Raw genomic sequence first — 23,683 nt, 5'->3', positions numbered from 1 at the left:
AGGACCATTTTGGGGAAGACCAGAGGCTGACTGAACAAAATTTCTTGTCCCTTACTCTGGCCAGAAAAGACACTTAGGGACAGGGGCAATGTGGTCTTCCTGTGCTAGCATTCCAGATGCTAGTCAGCAGCATTTAGGGGACTTTCTGAAGAGGTTGTGCCAGACCTGTGCTTATATACCAGCATCAATTGGCTTAGAAACCTTCCTGAGCACCTAGTTTGGTTCTTCCAGGCACCCTGTGCTTATAATTTCCACAATTTCTTTAGCCAGGTCATGGAAAAGAATGGTCCTTTTGAGGCCAAACCACTGTTTTATTTTCTTTTTTTCTGCGTCTTTGCTAATTCTTTGCTGTCTTGTAGATCCCTTCTTGACCACTGCATAGCACAAAACTTATCTTAGCAGAAAACTTTTCACAGGAATTCCAGAATCTTTTTCCTTTGCACTCTTTTTCAGATTGTCAATGTGGATGGGTAGTTAGGCTTTCTCCTTCCCCTGTGAATTCCTCTGTACTTATTGACATTGATTTTTGTCTGCCATTTTGTTACTCAGTCATTCAGCATCCAGTCAGAAAAGAAAGGTCCAAATCTGGATTTCTTTTAAGCACCTTGTTTTTCAGTTAGAAGGGGGTTTTCCCCTTTTTCTTTTCCTAACTAGAGCTATGTGCACCATGCAATCACTTTTAGTGCTTTGTCTTCTAGAACAAACTCACCATGATCCGGTAGCTATTTGCAGCACAACATGCTGTCATCTCTTCATTCTACAAGGTCCTGACATTTCAAGCAAATGTCATCACGTCACAACTTCCTATCAGCACAGCTCAGTGGTGTGATGCACATGGTGCTACAAGCCCTTGTTTTGTAAGAGATCTCTGCTTATGCAAGAAGAGCCAGCATGATTTCATAGCGTATGTATTTCATATCTCAGAACTTAAGGTTTAGATCTGCAACACTACCTGGGTAGTGGCAGCAGCTGTTTCCTCCCAGTAACTGTGAGGGTGAACTTCGAGCTATATGCTGAAAGGCTCTAATTCCCTTATGTTCCCATGGAAACATGAGAGGAGCCTTCCGCCAAAGCAACCCAAGGCCTTGGGCTTAACACGCATAACATGTGAATTACCCATTTCTGTGCCTATGTGCAGGAGCCAGCTCCCAGCCCTGGGACTGTGCCTATATCAGAAAGGAAACAGAAAGGTCCAACCTAACCTCTACAATCTGCTGCAAAGCATCCATGAGATGCTTCTTTCCCTTTTCACAGAAGTCATCCATCCAAAGACACTTCTCTGTGGAATGGCAGGGCTCTTCTCCGTAATTAGTTTTGATTCCAAGACAATCAGCAAAATCAGGAAGGGATTGGAGCAGTTGCCACTTAAGGAATGTGTACAAGTGGGAATTTGGGGCTTCAACAAACTGCAAACTCCACTGCCCCACAGAACATCTCAGGAAATGTGAGGCAATTGAGATTGCTTAGCCTCCATGAAAGAGGGATAAGCAGAGAAGTGCTCAGTGATAAGAATGCATGCACGTACCATTGCCCTGGAGCAGGGTGATAAGTGGTAACTTTGCTATCCCACTTCAACTTACTGGGGTGTTTGAGCTCTTTGTCTAAGCTGGAATGCAAAATTAAGTTGTGCCCTATCAGCTGATCAGAGCTGGCTTGAGGGCCGAAGTGCATCCAGGTTATTATTACTGTAACTGGGTAATCAGACCAGCCATCAAACCCCAGCACGGCACACAGCAAGCCACTGCCAGCAGACGCTGCTGATAAGTCCAATCCAATACATATGGAACGAGCTAAGGGAGAAAATTCTGCCTCATTGAAAATCACATTATCCAGCCTGCCACCCTTCACTGGCTTTTGGCTTGTCACACAGACTAATGGACAGGCAAAATACTTGTTGAGAACCAAGGAATGGTAAGAGACACTTGTGTTTGACAAAAGCCAATTAAGATCAACTAAACCTTCTATCATGCCTCTTCCAAAAAAGGCACGTCTACCATATTGCTTAAAGAACTCAGTTGTGTTCCTGGTTTTTAAGAAAATGCCAGCAAACATAAAAGAACTTGACACTCAGAAGGCAAAATAATTAGGAGCAGAGACCTTCAACAGCAGATGCCAGTGACAGGTGACATGTGCCAGTATCCTGGATGACTCATTGATAAGGGCATAGTGCTGACAAATCTCATGGCAGATAGCTTCCTGAAAGCCATGGATGCCAGTGAGATATTGATGCTTATTCCATCAGATCCTTCTGCAAGCATTTAACGAAGTGCTGAAATAAAAATGATGTATTTGTATTGTATGGTGAGAATAAATGGCCACCACTACTGTGGCTCCTCCCATAGCATTCATCAAATCATAGAATGGTTTGGATTGGCAGGGACCATAAAGACTATCCAGTTCCTACCCACGCTGGGGGGGACACCTTCCACTAGACCAGGTTGCTCAAAGCCCATCCAACCTATCCTTGAACACTTCCAGAAAAGGGGCAGCCATAGTTTCTTTGGGAAACCTTTGCCAGTGCCTCACCACCCTCAGTAAATTCAGATGTTCAACAGTTAGCTTGTGCTCCTCTTGGAGGCTCTTGCTTCATGATCCTGCAAAGGTGAGTCCTTGGCATGAATTGAACACAGATATTAAAGTGTAGGACTAGAAGTAATGTTTTAGGTCATTCAGTCCTGTCATCCATTATCTCAGCAATCCTGCTATATAATCCCCTCCAAAATTAATGAACTTCATCTTGAAAGCAGCAAGCAATTTTTTTCCTCACTGCAGTAGAGGCTGTTCTGAAACCACACTGCTCTGGCGGTCAAATATCCAATCCAGGTCAAAGTGATGCCCTTCAAACAGGATGATGCTGTGAAGAAGTAAGGAAAATGCTGGGTTTGCCTCCTGGCAATAACACACAGCTCCCATTCAGCTCAGTGATCTGAAACACCAGTTTTCTGACTCCTAATTAACTTTGAATCAACAGGTTGCAACCATGTCTGAATCCCTTCCTTTACCTCAGCTCAATGGAGAAGTTTCTTCTTTCTCTCAATGACTTAGTCCTGATGTTTTTCTGCCAGGCCAAATTATCTTCCGTGGATTTCCTTATAATCAAATCTGCTATGTTTTTCCACGTATCACCTACCTCTGTGGCTTCCAGTCCATGCAATACTAATAGTGCTGGCTGAAGGCCATGATTTTAGTTGCCAAAGCAATCAGAAGATTAATCCCTGCTCTGTGAAAATCTGGAATTTTTGATCTGTGAACTGCTGCATCTGCACTTCACAGCAGAGCTCACAGTGGATGCAGACTGAGGATAAGTGTTTCAAATAAGGGGATCTGGCTGCAAAACAGTATTTTGGAGGAACACAAGATGTGGTCACTCCTCAAACATTCTCAAAGCTTTGTGTCTGACGCAGAATTTCTATCATTTCTGTCACCAAGATGACAGCCAATGAGACAGTCTAGTGAGGATTCAGCTCACTAATTTAATCTGCCTACAATATAAATGTTTTCTTTAGAGATATTTTCTGTAGCCTCCTTTTATAGTCAAATGGGAGGAAAAGGTGTTTCTAGCAGGATTTGTATGATCTCTTGGGGATATGGGCTTTGGGGTGATACAAATTGCACTCTCAAAGTAGATTTCTCTCTCCACTGATTGGAATAGCTTCAGAAACTTGTTAGATGCACAGCGCAGATGTCTTCTTTTTGCCAAGTGATTATTAACCCTGCAAGCAAAAGAAACCAAACAGGAAGATCCTAATATTCGTATATTTCAAACAGAATTTTCACTTGCATAGAAAAAGATATTACAGGCCTCTACATTCTTTTTCTGTTTCTTTACAAGCTTTTAGTGTCTTTAACACACTTAAATATTATGCTGAGTGATATTCTGCCTCTGTAGGGTAGATGAGGTGAATTGCTTCATTAGTGTCTGTGGAGTTATTTTAATTTATACTTGCACAAAGGAGAGGTGAGTAGAGCTCCTAACTTCTTATTCCTGCCTCAGTCATGACCTTTCTCTGTGACCTTGTGAGAATTGCATTATCTGTTAATTTTTTGATACGTAAAATTAGAATGATGACACTCATAGACTGTTATGAGGTCTAATTAGAAAGTGTAAAGCACTATGAAATCCTCTGATGGAAGATGCAGAGGGTAGCTAGCCTAGGATAGAGAGGATTAAAGGAGGTTGTGCTAACACAACAAATACTTGAGAAATTACACTTAGGGGGAGGTGAAATGGCACATATCTGCAGGGTAAGAAATGAGATCAGCAGCCTGTAACTGCTGTCAGCAGACCTCGAATCCACTGACAGGAGTATACTTACAAAGGAGGTTTGGACAATGAAATTGATCACTAGCAGAGTTCAGAATCAGGTGAAACACTGTCTATTAGTAGGATTATCCTAGGGAAAACCCTTTCTCATTTATCTACCTGGAATTTGATTGACCTGATGGACCTTTCACAGCCTTTTTTCATCACCTTTTGTGAAAGATTCATCGGTGTAAGGCTTGTATGTGCATGGCTTACTATTCATACCATGGGCAATAAAACCAGATTTTTGAACATGCAAGACATGCAGTTATTAGAAAACCTTTTCATTTCAGCAGTTCACCAAATGCCGTGTCCTTTCCCAGGAGCGAGCAGGGATTTCTGAATTGCATTTTGTGCCACTTGAAAGTGCCTTCCATGGAATGATGCCAGTTCAAAGCTCTTGATAACCAGGATTCCCACATGCCCAACTCTCCTCTCATCCCTTTGGAATGCCATAAAAAATATTGCTCCTCATGTCAGGCTGCCATCACTTTCTGACTGTCTTTCTTTGTTCCTACCCAGGCATCACCGTGGACAAGTTTGGGCTGATTTACTTTGTGGATGGCACCATGATCAGGCGGATTGATCAGAATGGGATCATCTCAACTGTGTTGGGTTCCAATGACTTGACATCTGCTCGGCCTCTCAGCTGTGACTCTGTTATGGACATTTCTCAGGTAAGACAGTGGTTTGGTTTTGTTTTTACAGAATGCAAGCCTACACCTTCACCCTTATCTGCATGTCTGTGTGCTTTCCCAGCAGGTCTGACAAAGAGGTAAGGGCTCCAGGAGAGTTGCATTTCTACATAGTTTATGGTATAAAATTGTAAAAGAATTTGACATAAAAAGAACTCTAAAAGAATTACCCTATAAAAGATCATAAAAGAATTACCCTATAAAGACAGAAGGAAACACCTGACTGCCCTAACTTATAGATTTCAGGGGGTGAGATTTTCAAAGATGTCCCAGCAACAGAACTGACTTCTTTCAGAGTTCCCAGTCAGTGGGAAGGCACAGATTCCTGGGAAGTAAGGTTTTGTTATGCTCATGTCCCACTACGCCATGGACTATATGCCATACTCCATTACAACATCTTAGCTAATCACAGCTTTTTTTCTTTTCTTCCCCTCATTCTAATTTGGCCCAGCACAATTTTAGACCTGAATCAAATTAACATAGGAAATACTGGTTGAAGGATGTGGTGCCAAAATTAGCAACAGCAGGAAAACAAGAATCTTGAATTGCATCAAATTGCAAATTGGTTGCAGCTACCATCATGCTGGGCTTTTAAGTCCTGCTGCTTCAAGGTGGAGAGAAAAAAGGAGAGAGAAAAAGAAATCTCATGTTGATGATTGGTTTACTGCTGGATAGTGCAGAAGAGAAATCTGTTACAGCCCAGCACTCAGTTTTATGTGGCACTGGCCAGCTTGTCAAATTGTGCCACTTTAGGACAGTGTCCTTTGAAAACTTTGTGCCACTTGTTGTTCGCCTGGTTGCAGGAATGTTGTCCTCTCATATGAAAATATAGATCATAGCTGGAGGGCTAAGTACTGTTATTCAGGCACAAAAGATGTCAATGGGGTTTCTTTTTTGTAACTACCTAGATAATTCCCATGCTCCCATATGGAATCTGTTCTTGTTTTTTCCCTCTAATTTGAAAAGATTATTCTTGCTTCCTTGAAACTGGCTCCCACTGTCTGTAATTGATAAGCAAGCTGAAATTATGACTTCAAATTTTTTTCTGCCTTCTATAGAGGCAAAATGTTGATGGTTAAAGGCCACCTTGTAATAAGTTTCTCATCTTGCAGACATAGTTTCTTCTTTATGTGAATTTCAGGGTCAGTTAGCACAAGACCAATGTGTAATCAGGCTTTAAAAATTATTTACTTCCAGGTTATGTAGCTCCTATGTAAACCAATGTCATGTTCAAACATTTCTGAGATGAACATGAATCAGCTGAAGACTGTTTTTTTTCCTTTCATAAAATGACAGGAACCATTTTTAGATTAACCTGTACTGGCATTGGCAGATTAACCACTCCTGTTCTAGAGAAACATACTGAATACAAGCTTAATTAAAAAATAAAATCCAGCTTGGGAAACAGCTTTTCATCATTTACAGCGGATAGAAGGGTCTTTTCTGCCAGGTCCCTGAGGCTCCCTGGGACATGAAGACATGAAATATTTAGTGCTACTGTTGACAAGGAATGGTTTTTAAGAAATTGAAAATTCCCTTGTCGGTTCAGAATAAACTCAGCTCTTGATGCTAACTGAAGACTGCAGAGCTTAAAGACCACTGGAAGGGATGGGGGCATGAATTATTAAAGAGAAAACCACAGGCTATAATGTTTTACTACAAGAAGGGTTAAAATAGGCCAGGAGCTGAGAAAAGGAAGGAGATTTTGCAAGCAGAGAACCAGAGTAGACAGAGCTCAGCAAACTGCTTAGCCATGAAAATAAGCCTCACGCACCCAGGGCGTTAGAAGACGCAATGAACTAAATACCTTATATCTGATCCCTTTAAAAAACTCTGAAAAGGCATATAGAAGCATCAAAATAAAGTATGGCTGCAGCAGAGATGTTTAACTACAGGCCTTAAAACTAGGAATTTCCTGTGTTCCTGCAGATCTTACCTGGTCTCTTATTACTTAGTTTTAAATAAAATCACAGTAAAAGATGGTTTCCTGGACCTGAGTCTGCTGGCATCCACTCCTCCTCCTTCCCACAAGGTTACAAAATGCTCCTCTAAACTTAGTCACATCAGACAAATAAGAAGAAGCAGCAACTGAGATGGATAGTGGGAAAAGAAGGTTCAGAACAAAGAAACAATCCTGGAACTGATAGATTCCCATCAGCACAAGACTGAATTTTTCCATATATAAACCTGAAATAAAATAAAACAATCAAAAAAATGTGCAAAAATTACAAATTACAAAAAAAAAAAAAACAACAGTGTTCTGAATTCTGTTGGTAAACGTTTTTTAGGTTTGGCAACTAAAAGAGAAGGTTCACTTGAAAAGAGTGTATTGCAGAAACAGAGCTAGAAATGAAGTCATTCTAGTGCTCACTCACTTGTGGTGTTGCCAGTCACTGTCATAGTGGATTATCAGTATAGAATTGGAATATGTCACTCCAGAACCCATTTTCCCATTATGGTAAAACAAAATGTGAAAATCACCATGAAGGGACAGGTATTCTACTCCATTAACTGAAATTGCCTGAATTTCCTGTGAATTGCTATTCTGCATTTTTTCAGCATAAAGCAGAAAACCATAGGTTATAACTTAGATATTCACACATGCTGGCACAGCTGCCAGTTTTGTGTCTATCCCTCCTTGTCATTTACCAAGTGGAGTTCAGCCTCACTTGTGTGAGAAATCCTTTAGTAAAAGAATCACTATTTTGTGTGTCTGATTTCATAGCACTTCACAGTGCAAAATTTACAGTCGCAGGTCTCTGCTATGAGGTCTAGCTTCCATCAATTCAAAATGCACAGGAGAGGGAAAATCATAGAATGGTTTGCCTCTGTCCATCGTCCTTTTCCCACCAGTGTTCCAGTGCAGAGTGTGGGTGTCCCCATGTAACTGCTTCACGAGGAGCTAAGCCCCCTCGCTCAAAGCAAGTTATATCCTCCATGGCCACCTATCAAGTAATAATTAGTTCTGGGGTTTTTCACCCATTCCCCCTTTAATCCATGTTGATTCCATCCTCATTGTGCTTGATTCCTAGCAGTCATGCAGTAGGAAAATTGCTATAAAAATTCCCTTGTGTTTTTTTCCCGTGAAGGTTCGTCTGGAATGGCCCACAGATCTGGCAGTGAATCCCATGGATAATTCGCTCTACGTCCTCGACAATAATGTTGTGCTGCAGATCTCTGAGAACCACCAGGTGCGCATCGTGGCGGGGAGGCCCATGCACTGCCAGGTGCCAGGCATGGATCACTTTCTCCTCAGCAAGGTAGCAATCCACGCCACGCTGGAGTCTGCCACCGCCCTGGCCGTGTCCCATAACGGGGTCCTGTACATCGCTGAGACCGACGAGAAGAAGATCAACCGCATCAGGCAGGTGACCACCAATGGGGAGATCTCGCTGGTGGCCGGCGCCCCGAGCAGCTGCGACTGCAAGAACGACGCCAACTGCGACTGCTTCTCGGGGGACGACGGCTACGCCAAGGACGCCAAGCTCAACGCGCCATCCTCCCTCGCCGTGTGCGCGGATGGGGAGCTGTACGTGGCCGATCTGGGGAACATCCGCATCCGCTTCATTCGGAAAAACAAGCCGTTCCTCAACACACAAAATCTGTACGAGTTGTCCTCACCCATAGACCAGGAACTCTACTTGTTTGACACCAGTGGGAAGCACCTTTATACTCAGAGCCTTACCACTGGGGATTATCTTTACAATTTTACTTATTCTGGAGATGGAGATATAACCCTGATCACTGACAATAACGGCAACTTAGTCAATATCCGAAGAGATTCCACAGGGATGCCCCTCTGGCTGGTGGTGCCTGATGGCCAAGTCTACTGGGTGACGATTGGTACCAACAGCGCACTCAAGAGTGTAACAACACAGGGGCATGAAGTAGCCATGATGACTTACCACGGCAACTCTGGTCTCCTTGCCACTAAAAGCAATGAAAATGGTTGGACGACATTTTATGAGTAAGTATTTTATAAATATTGGGGCTGCCGACTTCATTCTGTGTTCTCTGAACTGTGCAAGGTTGGTAGAATTTAATTCCCTGATCAGAATTATTGTCCAAATAAAATGGCCAGAACAGACAGTATTAGATTTCTCTCAAACACTAGATACTGGCAATAAGTGCTTTAGAGCTTGAATAAGCTCCCTCTACGAAGTCAAGAGTCAGACAGAATTTCTGCTGAGTTTTTCCAAGTAATTTGGACACCTGGTTCTCCTTAACTGTAGTCAGGACTGGAGATTTAGGTTGCGTGTCAGAGAATTTTTCTTGGCTTTGAAAGCGTTGGAAGTAGGAAAGTTCCATCAGAGCCTCTTTTTTCACAGCTTTTCACCTACTTCCTATGCTGCAGTGTCTTTTTTGTGCCTGTTTGAAATGTCTGATGTAGAATGACAATTGGCAATGACTAATGAGAGCTTGCTCTGGAAACAATTCTGTAATTAATGGACTGCTCAATTCCTGCTGTTGCAATTTGCCTCACTAAGCTTTAAAAGTCTTGGAACTGTTCAAGACTATCCCCAAAGAGTTTTTAAACAGAGAGAAGACAGGATGCATTGAAAAACCCAGAGATGGCAGTATCTTGAATATTTGTGCTTCTTTTCTGTACTACTGTTAGCAGTTCCCTGCTTATAAATATTGTGAAGACAACACATTTCTGTTATAAAAAAGCACAAAGATAGATAACTGAGTGAAGAGCACCTAGAAGGACTCATCCTGCTGTTGAGAGCCCTTTCCCCTCCCTCTTCCTTAGTTTAATTTTTATTTACAGGTGTAGCCTCTTTAAAATGCTCCTTTAAGTGCATCATTTCCCACATGCTTTGAATGGTTACATGGAAGTGTTCAGCTAACATAATAATAGACCCATTTTAAGAATCCAATTTGGCTAGAATAGACAGTTCCCAAGATGACAAACAAGCAAGCTGTTTAAATAAAAAGGATTCAGGAAAGGAAAAAGCTGGCTAAACCCACATACCTGTGTCTTGATATGTGGTTGCTTTGGTTCTCTCCTTAAAATGTTCCAGGCCCAGTTTCAAATTTCTTTGCTTAATGCTCTCTGCCCCTGCTCTTGCCTTGAAAAGAACAGATGGAAACTGTGATGAATCTTTTGAAATGTTATTAGTATTTCATCAATGTTCTGCTTGCAATTACTGTAGCAATATTCCTCAGTGAATCCAAGTTAGTACTCTCCATCTCTTACATTGCATTTGTTTGAGGAAGGCCTTAGAGAGGAAAAAGAGGGCATTTTTCTCCACAGGAGTGAAAGCCAGCTGTATTGTCAGGACCATTGTGCTAAATCCAGGAGGTATTTTCTTTTTGCAAAGAACCCAGTAGTTCCTGTGCTTGAAAACAGATGCAGCCACAGACAGTGAAGCAAACTCAACATTACAGCTAATAATGGTCAGATTTATACCTCAAACATAATCTTTTATTTTAAAGTGCAAGTGAAAATATAAAGGAGGTAAAACAAGACAGAAACTCAAAACCGAGTTGCTCTGTGGGTATATTTATAACAGTGATCCATTATTTCTTGATGTCCAGGAAAATAGAGCATTTGTGAAAGTCATCGTTCTGATCTTTTTATGCACTTCAGAAGAGTCATAAGAAAGCTTTTTAGAGCTAAATGGAAGACAGTATTCCCCAGTGGCTGGACTATGGATATCTTACTAGAGCAAGCCAGCGCTGTATGATAGCACAGCATCACTGAATTGTGACTGTGCCTTCAGAGATACCTCATCCAAACCTGTGATCACTTGTCTCTGTTTAACTATTCCTGACTGTTTCTGATGCAACTATATAAAACTACAGGGTAAAAGTCTATATCTGAATTATTTACTTCAGCCTCCCTTTACAGGCAGGTGGAGAGAAACAGGCCCATTCTAGGTGTTTCCTTTAGGATGAGAAGAGTTGTATTCTGAAAGTTTATCTCTGCAAAGGTAGTAGAGAATGATGAGTTCAGATACAGATGTTTACATTGCAAATGTCTACAGTTTGGTCAAAAGGATCCTATCATGGTCATCTGCATTATTTATAATTATTATTAGTGATAACAATGGATTTACCTATATTATTGTTGCTGTTATAAAGCTTTATTTATATGGTCAGCCTGTATCTTCCATGCTTGAATTAGAGACTATTCATTTTCATGCTATCATCTCCTCTCCTCTCCTCTCCTCTCCTCTCCTCCCCTCTCCTCTCCTCTCCTCTCCTCTCCTCTCCTCTCCTCTCCTCTCCTCTCCTCTCCTCTCCTCTCCTCTCCTCTCCTCTCCTCTCCTCTCCTCTCCTCTCCTCTCCTCTCCTCTCCTCTCCTCTCCTCTCCTCTCCTCTCCTCTCCTCTCCACTCCACTCCACTCCACTCCACTCCACTCGGGACCTGGAAGGCAGATCAGTGAATTACAGGGATTGATTCTGTCCAGGTTTTGCATGTGTAACCAGGGAAAGAATATAAAATCAGACTGATAAAATTAGAATAGGAAATAAGGGTCAAATATTTCAATTGCTTGGTAAAGTTGGTTTCATTTAAACAAAATATGTTCTTGTACAGTCTGATGCCAGGGTGCACATGTAAGTGGGCTGAGCCTTGACTCTCGGAGTTGTAGCAAGGCATCAAGTCTTCAGTGTGATCCTGACATGATTCCATGGCAAATCTGTCTAACTTGTTACTTGGATGGACAAACCAAATTAATATATTTACTCATCACACTCTACTTGTAGTGGCTAGTAGGAAGCTGATTTTTTCCCTGTGCAGCAGGGAAATGTGACTAACATTGTTAGCTCCAATGCTGTTTATGAAGAACAGTGGAAATGGAAGGCTGGGCAGAAAAACTCTACAAAAATGCATTCATGGGGAGAGCAAGAAAGACTTGATCTATTTATCTCAATAAGAATGAGACTGGGAAGTGTCCAGATCACAACATGACAGCCAAAGCTCTCACCTAGAGAGGGACTCTCAGTCTAGCAGAGAAAGGCTTGAGAAGAATATGGGGCTGGAAAGCAAAGCCAGAGAAATTCAAATTGACAAGAAGGTGTGATTTTTTCAGGCTGAGATGACCTAACTGGTAGAGTGACCAACCACGAAAGCACTATATTCTCCATTTCTTGGTATCTTAGATCAGGACTCTGATCTTAAAATATTATCTCACCAGACAGAGGATTTTAATGACTCGAACACAAGCTGCAGGGATGGGTGCAGGGATGGCAGAATGAAGTCTAAATTCCTTGTTACCGAAGAAGCTGAAGATGATGTAAACCAAATAAAATCAACATTCAATACCTTCATGTTATTGGTTTCTCTATCAGAACGTCAGGAAATGTACATTGGGAAGGTTTAAGTGATTTAGAGAATTCCTGTGAACATGAGTGGCTGGAAGGTGCTCTAAAGTAGTTTTCAGTCCTGACTGTGGGGAAGGATGAAGTTCATATTTCTGTTTTGCTCATGGCCAAAGAAAAAAAGGCATCAAATCTGACTCTGAGGAAAAGTTTCATGTTTCTCACAGCACACAATAGTTGTCTGTGGACCGGGGCAAGCTGGACACTGCTGCTTAAAAAGTTAAGGGTAAAGTAAATCCAGCTGGCAAGTTTACACTGCACCAGTGGCCCCATGAAGAACATCCTCAAAAGATTTACCTTCAGCCGGCTATCTACAAAGGACCATAAATCAGAAACCAAACATGACAGAGCAGTGGTGTTGTGAGAGTGGCATCACTACACGTGTTCATCATGGAATCACAGTATCACAGTGACGGCTTGAGTTGGAAGGGACCTTAAAGAACATCAAGTTCCAGCCAACATAGCCAGCATCTCTGGTTCTCCTCCAGGTGCTGTTCTTACCAGGGCATTTCTTAACCTTTACCATAAGTCTGCAAAGAGCTCTGACATGTGGGCACATTGGCGTGACTCTGGAAAGGAGGGAAGGAGGCAGGATACACTGATGCAGTACTGGAAGTCTGTCTCTAGGGCACACCAGGGAATCCGGGTCCTCCAAGGCTTCATGCTGGACTGGCACTTTGTCCCTTCATTTCTGTGGGGAAAGAGAGCAGCGCTGGCTTCAGGCAGTGGCAGACTTGCTCACAGCACTTACAGCTCTTCCTTTCACACATCCTACACCCAAGTCTGCTCTAACAATCCTGTTTTATCAGGTTTAGCTCTGAGTAAAACTCAGTGTATAATGGTGTGCCGTTTCCCTTTTTGTTTGAGGGTGAAACTTAGCTCTCTACAGTAATTAGCCTGTCCCCAAAGACCTGTCTATGACTACTTTGAGGATTTTAGCATTATATAGACCTTTTCTGTCCCTTCAGTGGGCAGAACTGACATTATCTGCCAGTTAATGCAATGCAGCTCAGTTTGTCCAGTAACTGGATTAAAGACTTTTCTTGCCATTGAACTGGTGATGGTGACAGTGATAATCAGCAGCAAAGGAAGTTGATCTGGAAACTCAGCCAGGGAAACGACTTCTTGTTTAACTCCTCCAGTCAAAGACAAAGGATGCTGTGTGACTACTTGCTGCTTTGTTGTTGCCGCTTTTCAACTTGACCTGAAAAAAATTGCTACCAGCCTTTACAAAGTTTCTTAGCAGTTGCTGTTTGTCTGCTTCAAAATCCGGAAATTCTTATTAATGGATTTGTTTAAATCAAGAATACGGCAATTATCTTGATTAGTTCACTGAGATGTTATCACTGTACATTAATTCAATTTCCCTCTGAGCCACAGTCAAACCGTCTATGCATTATTTAGCCCAGATGAGGCTCTTTTACTTAGGTCCTTTGTGTGTCCAATTAGTTTTGAAGGTCACCTCCTCCCATACAGACTCAAATGCTTACACATTGCTCCAGCCAAGCCCAGAAATTCAAAACCTTTTCACAGACTCCCCAAGAAGTGGCTCACAGCTGCCTGGAGGGCAAAGGGTCTCATGGAGCCAGATTTTCAGATGAGTGGTAAGGGGAGCTTTGACCCGTAACACTGGAGGCTGTTTTACAGAGAACCAAACTCTGCCAAACCTCACACACTGTAATGGATGGAAGGTAGGAGCCATCTGGATTGAGCATGCAGGAGGACCTTGAATGGCTTCCAAGTGACCCCCAGGTCTCAGCAGAGGTCCCACCCCAGCACCAGCAGCTTTTGGTGCCAAAGTCAATGCCCTGGTCTATGTGACTGTGATTTATCAGGTCATACACAGAGTTTTACAGATTTGATTTAGTGTAGTTCAAGTGAGGGTCTTGTTCTACTCCTGCAGCAGACTAGAATATGAGAAACACCTTTGGCTTTCATCCTCCCAACTCTTCTAGCAAGATTTCTTGGTTCCACTTGTTCCACAATTTCTACATGATAAAATTATAAGATTCTCATTATTGTTCTTGTGACAAAGTTGCAGTGAAACTCCACAAAGTACCATGATAAAATAGCAGTTCTCCAGTACCCTCACAAAGTTGTGAGGTCCATTTTGAGCCACTGCCGTGCCCTGAAATGAATGCCTGGTAGCAAAGTTTAGTTGAGAACCAAGGGAATTACGAATATCATAAAAGCTAGAAAAAGATCTTCCTCTTCTTTTTTGGGCAGTCAGAAAATTCAGCAGGCTGTGACCACAACCTGGCCTTTGGTCATTTGGGAGAGGACTTGCCTTCATGCATTTTTGAGTATTATCGGTTTGTCTGTTATAGATTTATTTTTAATGTTGTGTTTAATGTTGTTTGAAAAATTGAGATGAGGAGAGCTTGTTAAGAGGCACTGGATGCACGTTGGTATAATCACATGCAAAATATAGTTTGCAAGGTCCATTTAGACACTTTGGCACTAAATGCAATATTATCATAGTGATTTTTTCTGATCTATTTGACTTGTGTTTTAAAAGGCTGATGAAATGTGAAGAAGCTAAAATGAGGAAATGCAGAAACTCAGGCAAGAAATTGATTTCTGAATAGATGGTACTTAAGATGCTCTTTAATTCCCAAGGTCCAGGTCTCTACACAATGGTAATGTGATAAATGAAAGCTCTGAATGTTTACAAGCCAACAATTAGACCTCATAAGCACCAAATACCATTTTAATTCTGTGCATTGAACCTTAGCTAAATACATTTCCAATTGGGAATGGATGGCAACGGCTTCCTTTGCTGGCCTAATAATTGCCACTGTAATTGTAAGTGCTGAGGCTTTGCAGCAGGTTTGAATGGGAGGCAGCAGCTGTGTTAGCAGGTGATGGATTCATTGCTCCAAGTGGCTGCTCTGTGCACTCCCATGCTTCAGTATTTCTTTAATTCTGGGGCTTTCAGAGTATTTGGAGAACACAGAAATCTTAGGTTGTGATGAAAACTGGTCCAGCCCTAAATCCCGATGCTGTGGAAACAGACTTGGCAGCTTAGCTGCAAAATGAGGTGACTAGGAGAGATTTATGTTACTGCAAATACCAGGGCACACCTGCAGCTATAGAAGAGCAAGTCACTTGGCCTTCCTTTCCAAGCTGAAGTGTGCCTTTAAGGGCCTTTATAGGGCTAAAGGCAGAGGTGGAAGGAACTGGCACATTTAACTTGTTAAGCATTTTATCTCTTTGAGATGTACAAGTCTTCACATCCCTGGGAGACTGTAGGTATGTGATAGATGATATCAGGTATGTGTTGTGTGAGCTAAATCATGGAAAAAGAGGAAAATGCTCCAGTTCTGAGTAAAAACAGAAAAGAGAAAAAGAACTGTTTGCCAAGAAGAAAACACTGTGTGTGTTCGTGCTAATGGGCTTCCCACACCTCCATTTGCATTGCCACCACAGTGCTAAAAGGAGCTTTAGTCTGGACGTGTGCATTTTACACTTCATCTGTCACCAGTTAAAAATAATAATAAAAATGGGAACGGTCTAATTGTCCTACCTTCTCATTTTTCTGCCTTTGTAAGGCAGGACCTCCTTGCAGCTGCAAATCAGTGAGCTGTCCCCCCGCCCAAAGCCAGTCCTTGGCAGATCCCTGTCTGGCTGCTGGGCAGAGAGTGGTGCAGCAGCCCCTGCACATGCAGAAAACACAGATGGTCCTAGTTCCTTCTGAAGGAGGTTAATGGGGTGACTAAGGATATGCCAAAAAGTCTAATATACTACTGCAGATATCTTAAACCAATTCCAGAAGATCATTCCAGACTGTTCTGTCCCCAAAGGAGCCTTGCTTCTCAGGATCCAAAGTCCCAAATGAGAGTCCTTGCTCTTGATGAAGTACTGTGAGTTTTGTACAGCTGTAAAAATGTAACCATGTAAATTAAGTGTATTGTACTTAGTCATTTTGACTTTACAAGAAAAATGTGTGCACAGAGGTCTAGGCACCATGACACTTTTAAATTCTTTTTTTTTCTTGCCATTTTAACCTAATTTGCACAAGCAGAGGTTACTGGCAGATTTCTCCAGTTGCATATTTGCAAATATTATTTATTTGCCCAAGAGAGGTGGAGAACCGTTTATGAGGGGGCTAGAAGCTTGAGGTCCAGGAATATTATAGAAATATTATTTTAAAGGCACTACCTAAATACTATATAAAATAATATTTATTTTACACTACATAATATTATATAAAAAGGCACTACTTGCCTTTTAATAAGAGCGTGCTGCATTCAGACAAGTGGAAATGGCTTTAAACTCAACATGGCTAGGTTTTAGAGCAGATGATAGGAAGAAATTCTTTTCTGTGAGTGTGGTGAGGCACTGTGGCAGGTTGCTCAGAGGAGATCTGGCTGCCCCATCACAGGTTGTGTTCAAGGCCAGTTTGGGTGGGGCTCGGTGCAGTGTGATCTTGTGGAAGGTGTCTTGGCCCATGGTGAGGTGAGTGAAACAAGATGATCTGTAAGGTCCCTTTCGCCCCAAACCAATTTGTTTCTGTGATTTCGTGAATATAAGGAGTTGGCTGTCTGCTGCTGCAGGGAACTGTTAAACTGAGTATCCACAGGGTTTTGAGGCTTCTTTGGAGCACATAAGTAGGACTTGCATGGAGTAGAGGCTTTGTGCTGACTCTCAGCATTTTTCTGAGTGCCATTCAATTAGGATAAAAAGCCATGACTCACAGGACATTGACTCAGCACTTATCACATGAACAAGCTCTTTTCCCGCATCCTGGCTTTTGCACTCCTTATTTCCCTAACCTGCAATCCTGCTTCCTTTTATACTCCTGTTACACCAAACTCACCCGTTAGATTTCAGTGCAACATATCTAGATTTGTGACATTCTTTTCAGGAGGCAAATCAGGCTTACTTTTAGGAGCAGCTCATTTTTAAAATCTAAATGAAGCAATAGAAATAAATCACACCTACTAATCCACCAAGTCAGAGGTGCCAAATTCAGATTCATCTAACTGAAATTTCAGAACATTTGCAAGGTTGATTCTACCCTTACCAGTACAGACTGGTTTATATATATAGGAGTGTTGATGTTGTGGTAGAAGGAATTTAGGGTGTTATACAACACATCTTCAGTGATAACAATGTTTTCTCTGCTCAGGGAAGAGACTAAATCATGTCCCTTGTGTCTTGTCTCAGCAGATGGGATAAAGAAACTGCCTGTGATGTTTTCTGTTTAAGATTCACATGCTGGTTTAGGAGGAGATGTACAGGTGACTGGAGACCATACAAGCAAAATACATTTGTCTCAGTACAACCAGGGCAGCCACAAATCTGGAGTAAATTGTTTGGTACTGGGAGCACTTTAGTTCTGGCTCTTGCATGGAGATGCAGCTCAGAATCAGGCTGTGTGCTGCTAGCTGCTTGGAAAAGCTTCAACTGATCTCTGCCAAACTCCTGCAATGCAGTTCTGTTTCTACCTTTTCTTGGTTTTGTTTTTGTTTTCTTTTTTCTTTTCCATTTTACAAGTGGCTGATTGATTGCCAGGATATCAGAGGGAAAGAGAAGGCTTGGATAATCCATGAACAATAGGCTGACTGTGGGGGGAAAATGCTTTCTTCTATCTTACTGCCTCCCCTTCTGCTCTGTGGGCAAGAAAAGCCTCATGTAATGGTGTCTCCAAACCTGAGAGCTGGGGAGATTTGCAATAAAGTCACCCACTTAGTCACTATAACCTAAATATTAAACTTGGGCAAAAATCATCTTTTCAACCAGCCCTTCCTCACATTAAATCACTGACACCATATTTCAAAAGTGAAGTACCAGCACTGTGTTCAAATCTGGAAAAAATGAGAGTGGAAGAGAAGACATTTTTTTCTGTATAGTGCAGAGCCAGTCCACTGTCTGCTCATGGACCTCTCATCGGTTGCAGTACAGGAGTACTTTGTGTTTGCCTTGCCTTGCCCTCCCTGCTCTCCCCTCCCCACACCTCCCCCTTCCCCTTCTCTCCCCTTTTCTCCTCAGGTGTTTGTTTGGTGTCCGGGTTTTGTGACTAGATGGAGTGTATTTTCTTATTCCCTAGCTCAGAGTAGTCCCAAAGAAAAGCATCAAGAGCTCCTCAACCATCTGCTCCCTCCAAGGTCTGATCATCTGTATCCAGATCCCCTCTAAAACATTTCTCTAACTCATCCTTAAAAGAGTTGGGCAGTGGGGTATCCAGTGTTCCATCTGTTCCTCTGCTTGGAGCAACCATAGGCCTTGAAAATGTTCTGCAGCTTCTAACCTGAAATGTCCTTGTTTCCATTTACTTTCTGCCACATCCTCAGTAGACATGATAAGCAATTTATTATAACCCTCTTCAGAACACCTGCTGTTAGGGTGATGTCTTCCCACTTCCTTGTTTTCTCTTTTCTGAATGAACCCTTTTATTTTGGCTTTGCCTCTTACATCAGGTTTTCTAAGCTTGTTATCCTTAATGTATCATTTACATTACTTTGTCATTCTGAGGAATGATGCCCTTCACTGGACACAGCATTCCTTCAAAGGCTAGCCACTGGGTAGCACAGGAGAACAAGACCTCTCTGCTCACCCACAGTATACTTTGCATCCCCAAGTGATACATTTTCATAATATGATCTACTTAGTTTCATATAAATCATTCTTAAAAGAGTTGTGGGCAAGACTTGAAAAAAGTCAAGCATTTATCCCTGACAGATTTTCTGGCATTTTTCTGTTTCTCCCTAACTATTTAAATACCCCTTCCCTGAAGGTCCATCTTATCAGAAGGTCCAACAGCCCTCCAGAGATTAGCCGGAAGAGCTCCCTATTGCTCTCCATTTCAACTACAATAACCTCACTGCAAAGGTCCCTTGTCAGCCTTCTGGGTCTGTGAACCTTTTTGTAATGCCACAGATGGGAGACATAATAGTGTACTTGCTCTCGTAACTCAGGAGGGCTCTAGACACAAGTGTCTGTTTCTCTTTTTATCAAAAAAAAAACTCCCCCAGCTTGTTAACTGCTTTCGGGCCTGTGTGTATGAAGCTTATTTTACCTGGGCCCTGGTACATAGGTGTCCACATCACAGAAACCTTCCCAGATGGTGTTTATGTTGATTCCTCATTGGAAAAGGCAAGGACACAGTAGGGGTGAAAACTGTTCTGCTTTTTTACACTTTTAAATCAGTCCTTCCATATGGTCCTAGGAACAGTAAAAGGTAGACATGGGGGTTCAGCTGTGCTCAGGATTCTACACCATGTTCACAAAGGACAGTTCTCTACCTGATGTGGCCAATCTGGTCCTTGCTGCTACCTTAATATCTAGCTTTTTAAAATTAGATAGGGTAAAAAAAGTAAATTGCTGAGCTCAGGACACAACCAGACAAATCAGTTGGTGGCCTTCAGAAATTCCTAGTTCTTCTAGACAGGAAGCACAAGCCAGTGCTTTTCTGTAAGGCACAACATAGTAGATAGGAAATAAAGTTACTCTTGTAAACAAGAAACAATAGTGCAGGTGAGGAGTGTTGGAAAAATCATGTTGAAGTATAAGCCAATGTGTATTTAGAAGTTTTCTATTCTTTGCTTCATTTTCTCCAGGTAAAAGTTGTGATTTTCTTCTCATGAGGCCAAGAAGGTCAAGACTGTCTGAAAGAGTGATAGTGCATTTTTCTCTGTGAAAAATCTGGACGATGACTTGAAGAATTGGTCGCTGCTTTATAGGATGATCCGTCCTCTGTTGATGCTGTTGACTTCATTACATTCTCTCTTTCAGATACGACAGCTTTGGCCGCCTGACCAACGTGACCTTCCCTACTGGCCAAGTGAGCAGCTTCCGCAGCGATACCGACAGCTCCGTGCATGTCCAGGTGGAAACCTCCAGCAAGGATGATGTTACAATAACAACCAATTTGTCAGCATCAGGAGCCTTCTACACCCTGCTTCAAGGTGAGTTGGGCCACCAACCCTCTCCTAACCAAGCTGCACACAATGGATTATCCATCAGGAAACAGGCATCTTCTTGATAATCCCAGCACCAAAAATCACCTGCATTCTTAGTGCCCCAGAGCTCCCCACATGCTGGTACAGACACACACTCACACCTACTTAGCCTCATTCCCTAGCACAGTGGATGCTCTGCAGCTGTTTTTCTGCTCCACTCCCAGCCAGTCCCCTTGCCGTGCAGGCTTGTGCAGTACAGTCCTTCATCATCGTTGCCATTATTGTTGTAACTAAAAGGGTTGTATAAATCAAACCACACTTTCAGCCAACCCCTTTGCTTCAGTCTCTTAATGGCTTCTGACTTAAAAGTTGCTCTCCTCCTGGAGCAGCCTTCCAGCTGGTTGCCGGAGTTCTGATTCTTTGTTCAGTAGCATTTCAAACATGCATAAGGAAGCATCCAGAAAACTGACCATCCTCAGAAGGTCTGTGTTTGAGCTATGAGGTGGTGTGGAGAGGCACAAAGGAAAAGTGGACAGGTGGGGTAGGACTGGTGGGACCAGTTTGTGGCTGTGGGAAATGAGCACAGTTGTGCCTGTGGTAGAAAGGTGGGAAGCAGAGGACTGATTAGGTGGAGGAAAAAGGAAATGAATTGGGAAATTAAAGAGGAATAAATAGCAGGGGAGCACTGTGCTGACATGCTGGTAAGTGGCAAAACCTGTACTGCACAAACAGTGCCAGCCTGAATCTCTGGGTTCTGAAAGCTGAAGCCTCCTTAGGATCAGGATGAGCTATCACACCTCTTCTCTGGGGCTTGAGGAAAGGGAAAGAACTTTCAGACTCTGTTTTCTTTACTCCACAGATCTCATTCACTCTGTCTGTGACTGATTACAATGGGGTGTGAAACATCTTTCGTCCTTGTGAGGAACAAATTGCTCCGAGTGGGGCAAGCACGTTCCAGAGTGACATTTATTCCCACATCTCTGGGATACAATTTCCTTCCCCTTCCCTGTAACAAGATCAACATTTCCTAAAACAAAGTGCCTGCTATGCCTGAAACACTGCTTTTACCCTTCTGATGAGGGCAGCTAAGAGGGTTCCAGCCCCCTCAAGCTGTCCCCATATTCTTGTAGGGAAACACTTTCTTATTCTTTACTTGAACCTGTAAGACAGATGCAACTACTCCACCCCATCTCACTCACTCACTCACATGAAGATGTGTGACAACTGTGCAGACATAAGGTTGGCTTCACCTCAAGAGCCTTATTAAGCAATAGAGCCCACTGTTGGGGGCCCTTTAGTGACAAAATTGACTGTGGTATGTTTTATATACGCAGCGCTGAAAGCAATTACATAATGGTGCCACAGTCAATTCTCTCGTCGTCCTGCCCTCCGGCACAGGGACATTCTGGCCATTAAACCATGTAGAATTACAAACAGCTTAACTATCTTCAGAAGTATAAAATTATGAAACTGTTTGCATCTGAGGAAACTCTTAAAACAAAGATCTGGATAATGTTGCAGAAGAGGTGGCTTGGTGAACCAAATTACTGGTGAACCCTTCAGGAAACTTGGATCACACTGTGAACAGGTGAGATCTGAGAAGGCATTTTCAGAAGATTGCAAATTCCTGTAGGATGGATTTAGGAGCTTCTACAATAGGCACATCAACACTCCAGGGGGATTTTGTCTTCTGGACTAGTGACAAAGTGAGCATTTGTTCAATGCCAAAGTAGGGCAGAAGTGCCCTAGAGCCAAAGCAGCCTAAAATACAGCATCCAACAGCCCATGGATTTCATGTAGCCCTTAAGAAATGTCTTCCAGAGCCAGGGAAGAGTATTCTCTTGGGAAAATGTTGAAAATAGAGGATTTACATTCGCCACACTGGTGACAATAATGCTTCTGTGGTGCTTATGTAACACAAAGGGAACATCACGAGTTTGATTAATTTCATGTAAACCTTCAAGCCTTCCTCTGCTTCCTGGTGATGGAAAAACAAGGGAGGAATATATTCCCTCTTCAGGGATATTTCACTGATTTGATTTAAAGCACATCTCCTAATACTTTAGCATCAAACTAAACATCTAAGAAAGCTGTGGCAGCCAACTGGCTGGCCCTTCTCTCCATTTGCAGACTCAAGCATGGAGGGGGTTTGATCTGGCTGGAGTCTGTGTCAAAGACCATCAACCTACAGTACTCAGTGGTAGAGCTAAAATACTTGGATCTGCATTGTGGATCACTGCTGTTTGTTTCTGGCAAAATCCTGTGCTCCAGCAGTTTTACTCTCACTGCTGTGTAAAGTTGAGCAGCGGTTCTGCTGTGATGTTTGTGGCAGAAGTACAGCTGGCTACCACAGGAGCAGGATGAGACCCACATAAAAAAGGACCAGTTGGTGTCACATTTCCTTCCCTAACTATACCAAACTGTGCTCTTTGCTGATCTATTTCTTGGGGACAAGAAATGGTAATTTCATTGTGATCTTGTTTCCTGCTGAGCTATGGCCAAACAACTGGTGAACAAAACCCAGCTTGCCTCAAAAAGGAAAGACACTTAATGGGAATTTTCAATGGGTGCTTTTATTCACAATTAAGAGTTTATGGCAACCTGGGAGACAGAAATGGTAATATTTTCCAGCTTTTGAGGAGCTTCAGATAAGGCAGTGTTTGTATAATATGTTTCTAAAGCCATTCTGCACTGAGTAAGTCTCATGCTTTCTTACCCTTCGTGAGCTACTCTCTGCAGAGATAAATGCCAGCTGGAGATTCAAAGGATGGGCTTTTAGCCTGCCTGATTCCTGAGGGATGTAGAAGAGAGATTCCTCTTCTGTTCAACTCCTCCTGAGTTCCCAAATACTGGCCTCAAAACCTGATCTTTCAAGAGCTAGTGGAGGCCAGATGTTTATGTGGGAGCTTAATGCCTCTGCTTTCTCTCCAAACATGAGAAATTCAGTTGCTTCCTGAAAGCTTTCTCAAGGGAAAGGATTTGGCTGTTGTTTGGGGAACTGGTTAGCATTAACTTGCTGTGCAATTTCCTGTCACTTGTGAGACAGTGAATGAGCTTAGGAAAGTAGGTGGCCCTGCTTTCTCGTATACTGTTGTGAAATTAAGATCTCGAGGATATAAAAGCATGGAAAGTTTTCAGTCAGACTGATTTAAAACAAATATCTCACCACACAGTGTTCTAGCCTAGAGGAAGAGGTTTGAACCTCCATCCTTTAGTAAGGTATTACACAGTTGGTTTTTTTTTACTTTTTTAACCTGTGCAAGACTTTCTGCAAGAATATGAGGTGTTGAACCTCATCAGAATGAAAAAGCAATTGTCTATGTTTACTTTCCCTGATGAAACTGATGTTCTGCTCCCGTTGAGTGGGACAGGTGAGTAACAGAGTGCATTTGGTTACAACCATCCAAAATGCTGATGCAGCCTAGGTGAGGGAGCAAATGAAGAGCTGGAGC

General features: G+C 42.4%; 1 protein-coding gene across 12 annotated transcripts in view; it reads left to right on the top strand.

The window, feature by feature from the left end:
- The window catches only part of TENM4 (teneurin transmembrane protein 4), a 1,208,276-nt gene that overhangs the window by 1,159,931 nt on the left and 24,662 nt on the right, over nt 1-23,683 (top strand). For all 12 annotated transcript variants that reach the window (XM_066175594.1, XM_066175595.1, XM_066175593.1 and 9 more), the window contains 3 exons: nt 4,826-4,980; nt 8,088-8,965; nt 20,065-20,237. In XM_066175594.1, the coding sequence (XP_066031691.1) occupies nt 4,826-4,980; nt 8,088-8,965; nt 20,065-20,237 (1,206 nt within the window). The remainder of the gene's footprint in view (nt 1-4,825; nt 4,981-8,087; nt 8,966-20,064; nt 20,238-23,683) is intronic.

Source organism: Chamaea fasciata, unplaced genomic scaffold, assembly GCF_029207755.1.
Source record: "Chamaea fasciata isolate MVZ Bird 193981 ecotype frontalis unplaced genomic scaffold, bChaFas1.0.hap1 SCAF_2, whole genome shotgun sequence".
In the NCBI taxonomy this organism is placed as follows: domain Eukaryota; kingdom Metazoa; phylum Chordata; class Aves; order Passeriformes; family Sylviidae; genus Chamaea; species Chamaea fasciata.
Note: the sequence above shows the minus strand (reverse complement) of the source record. Positions and strands in the feature narration are given on the sequence as shown.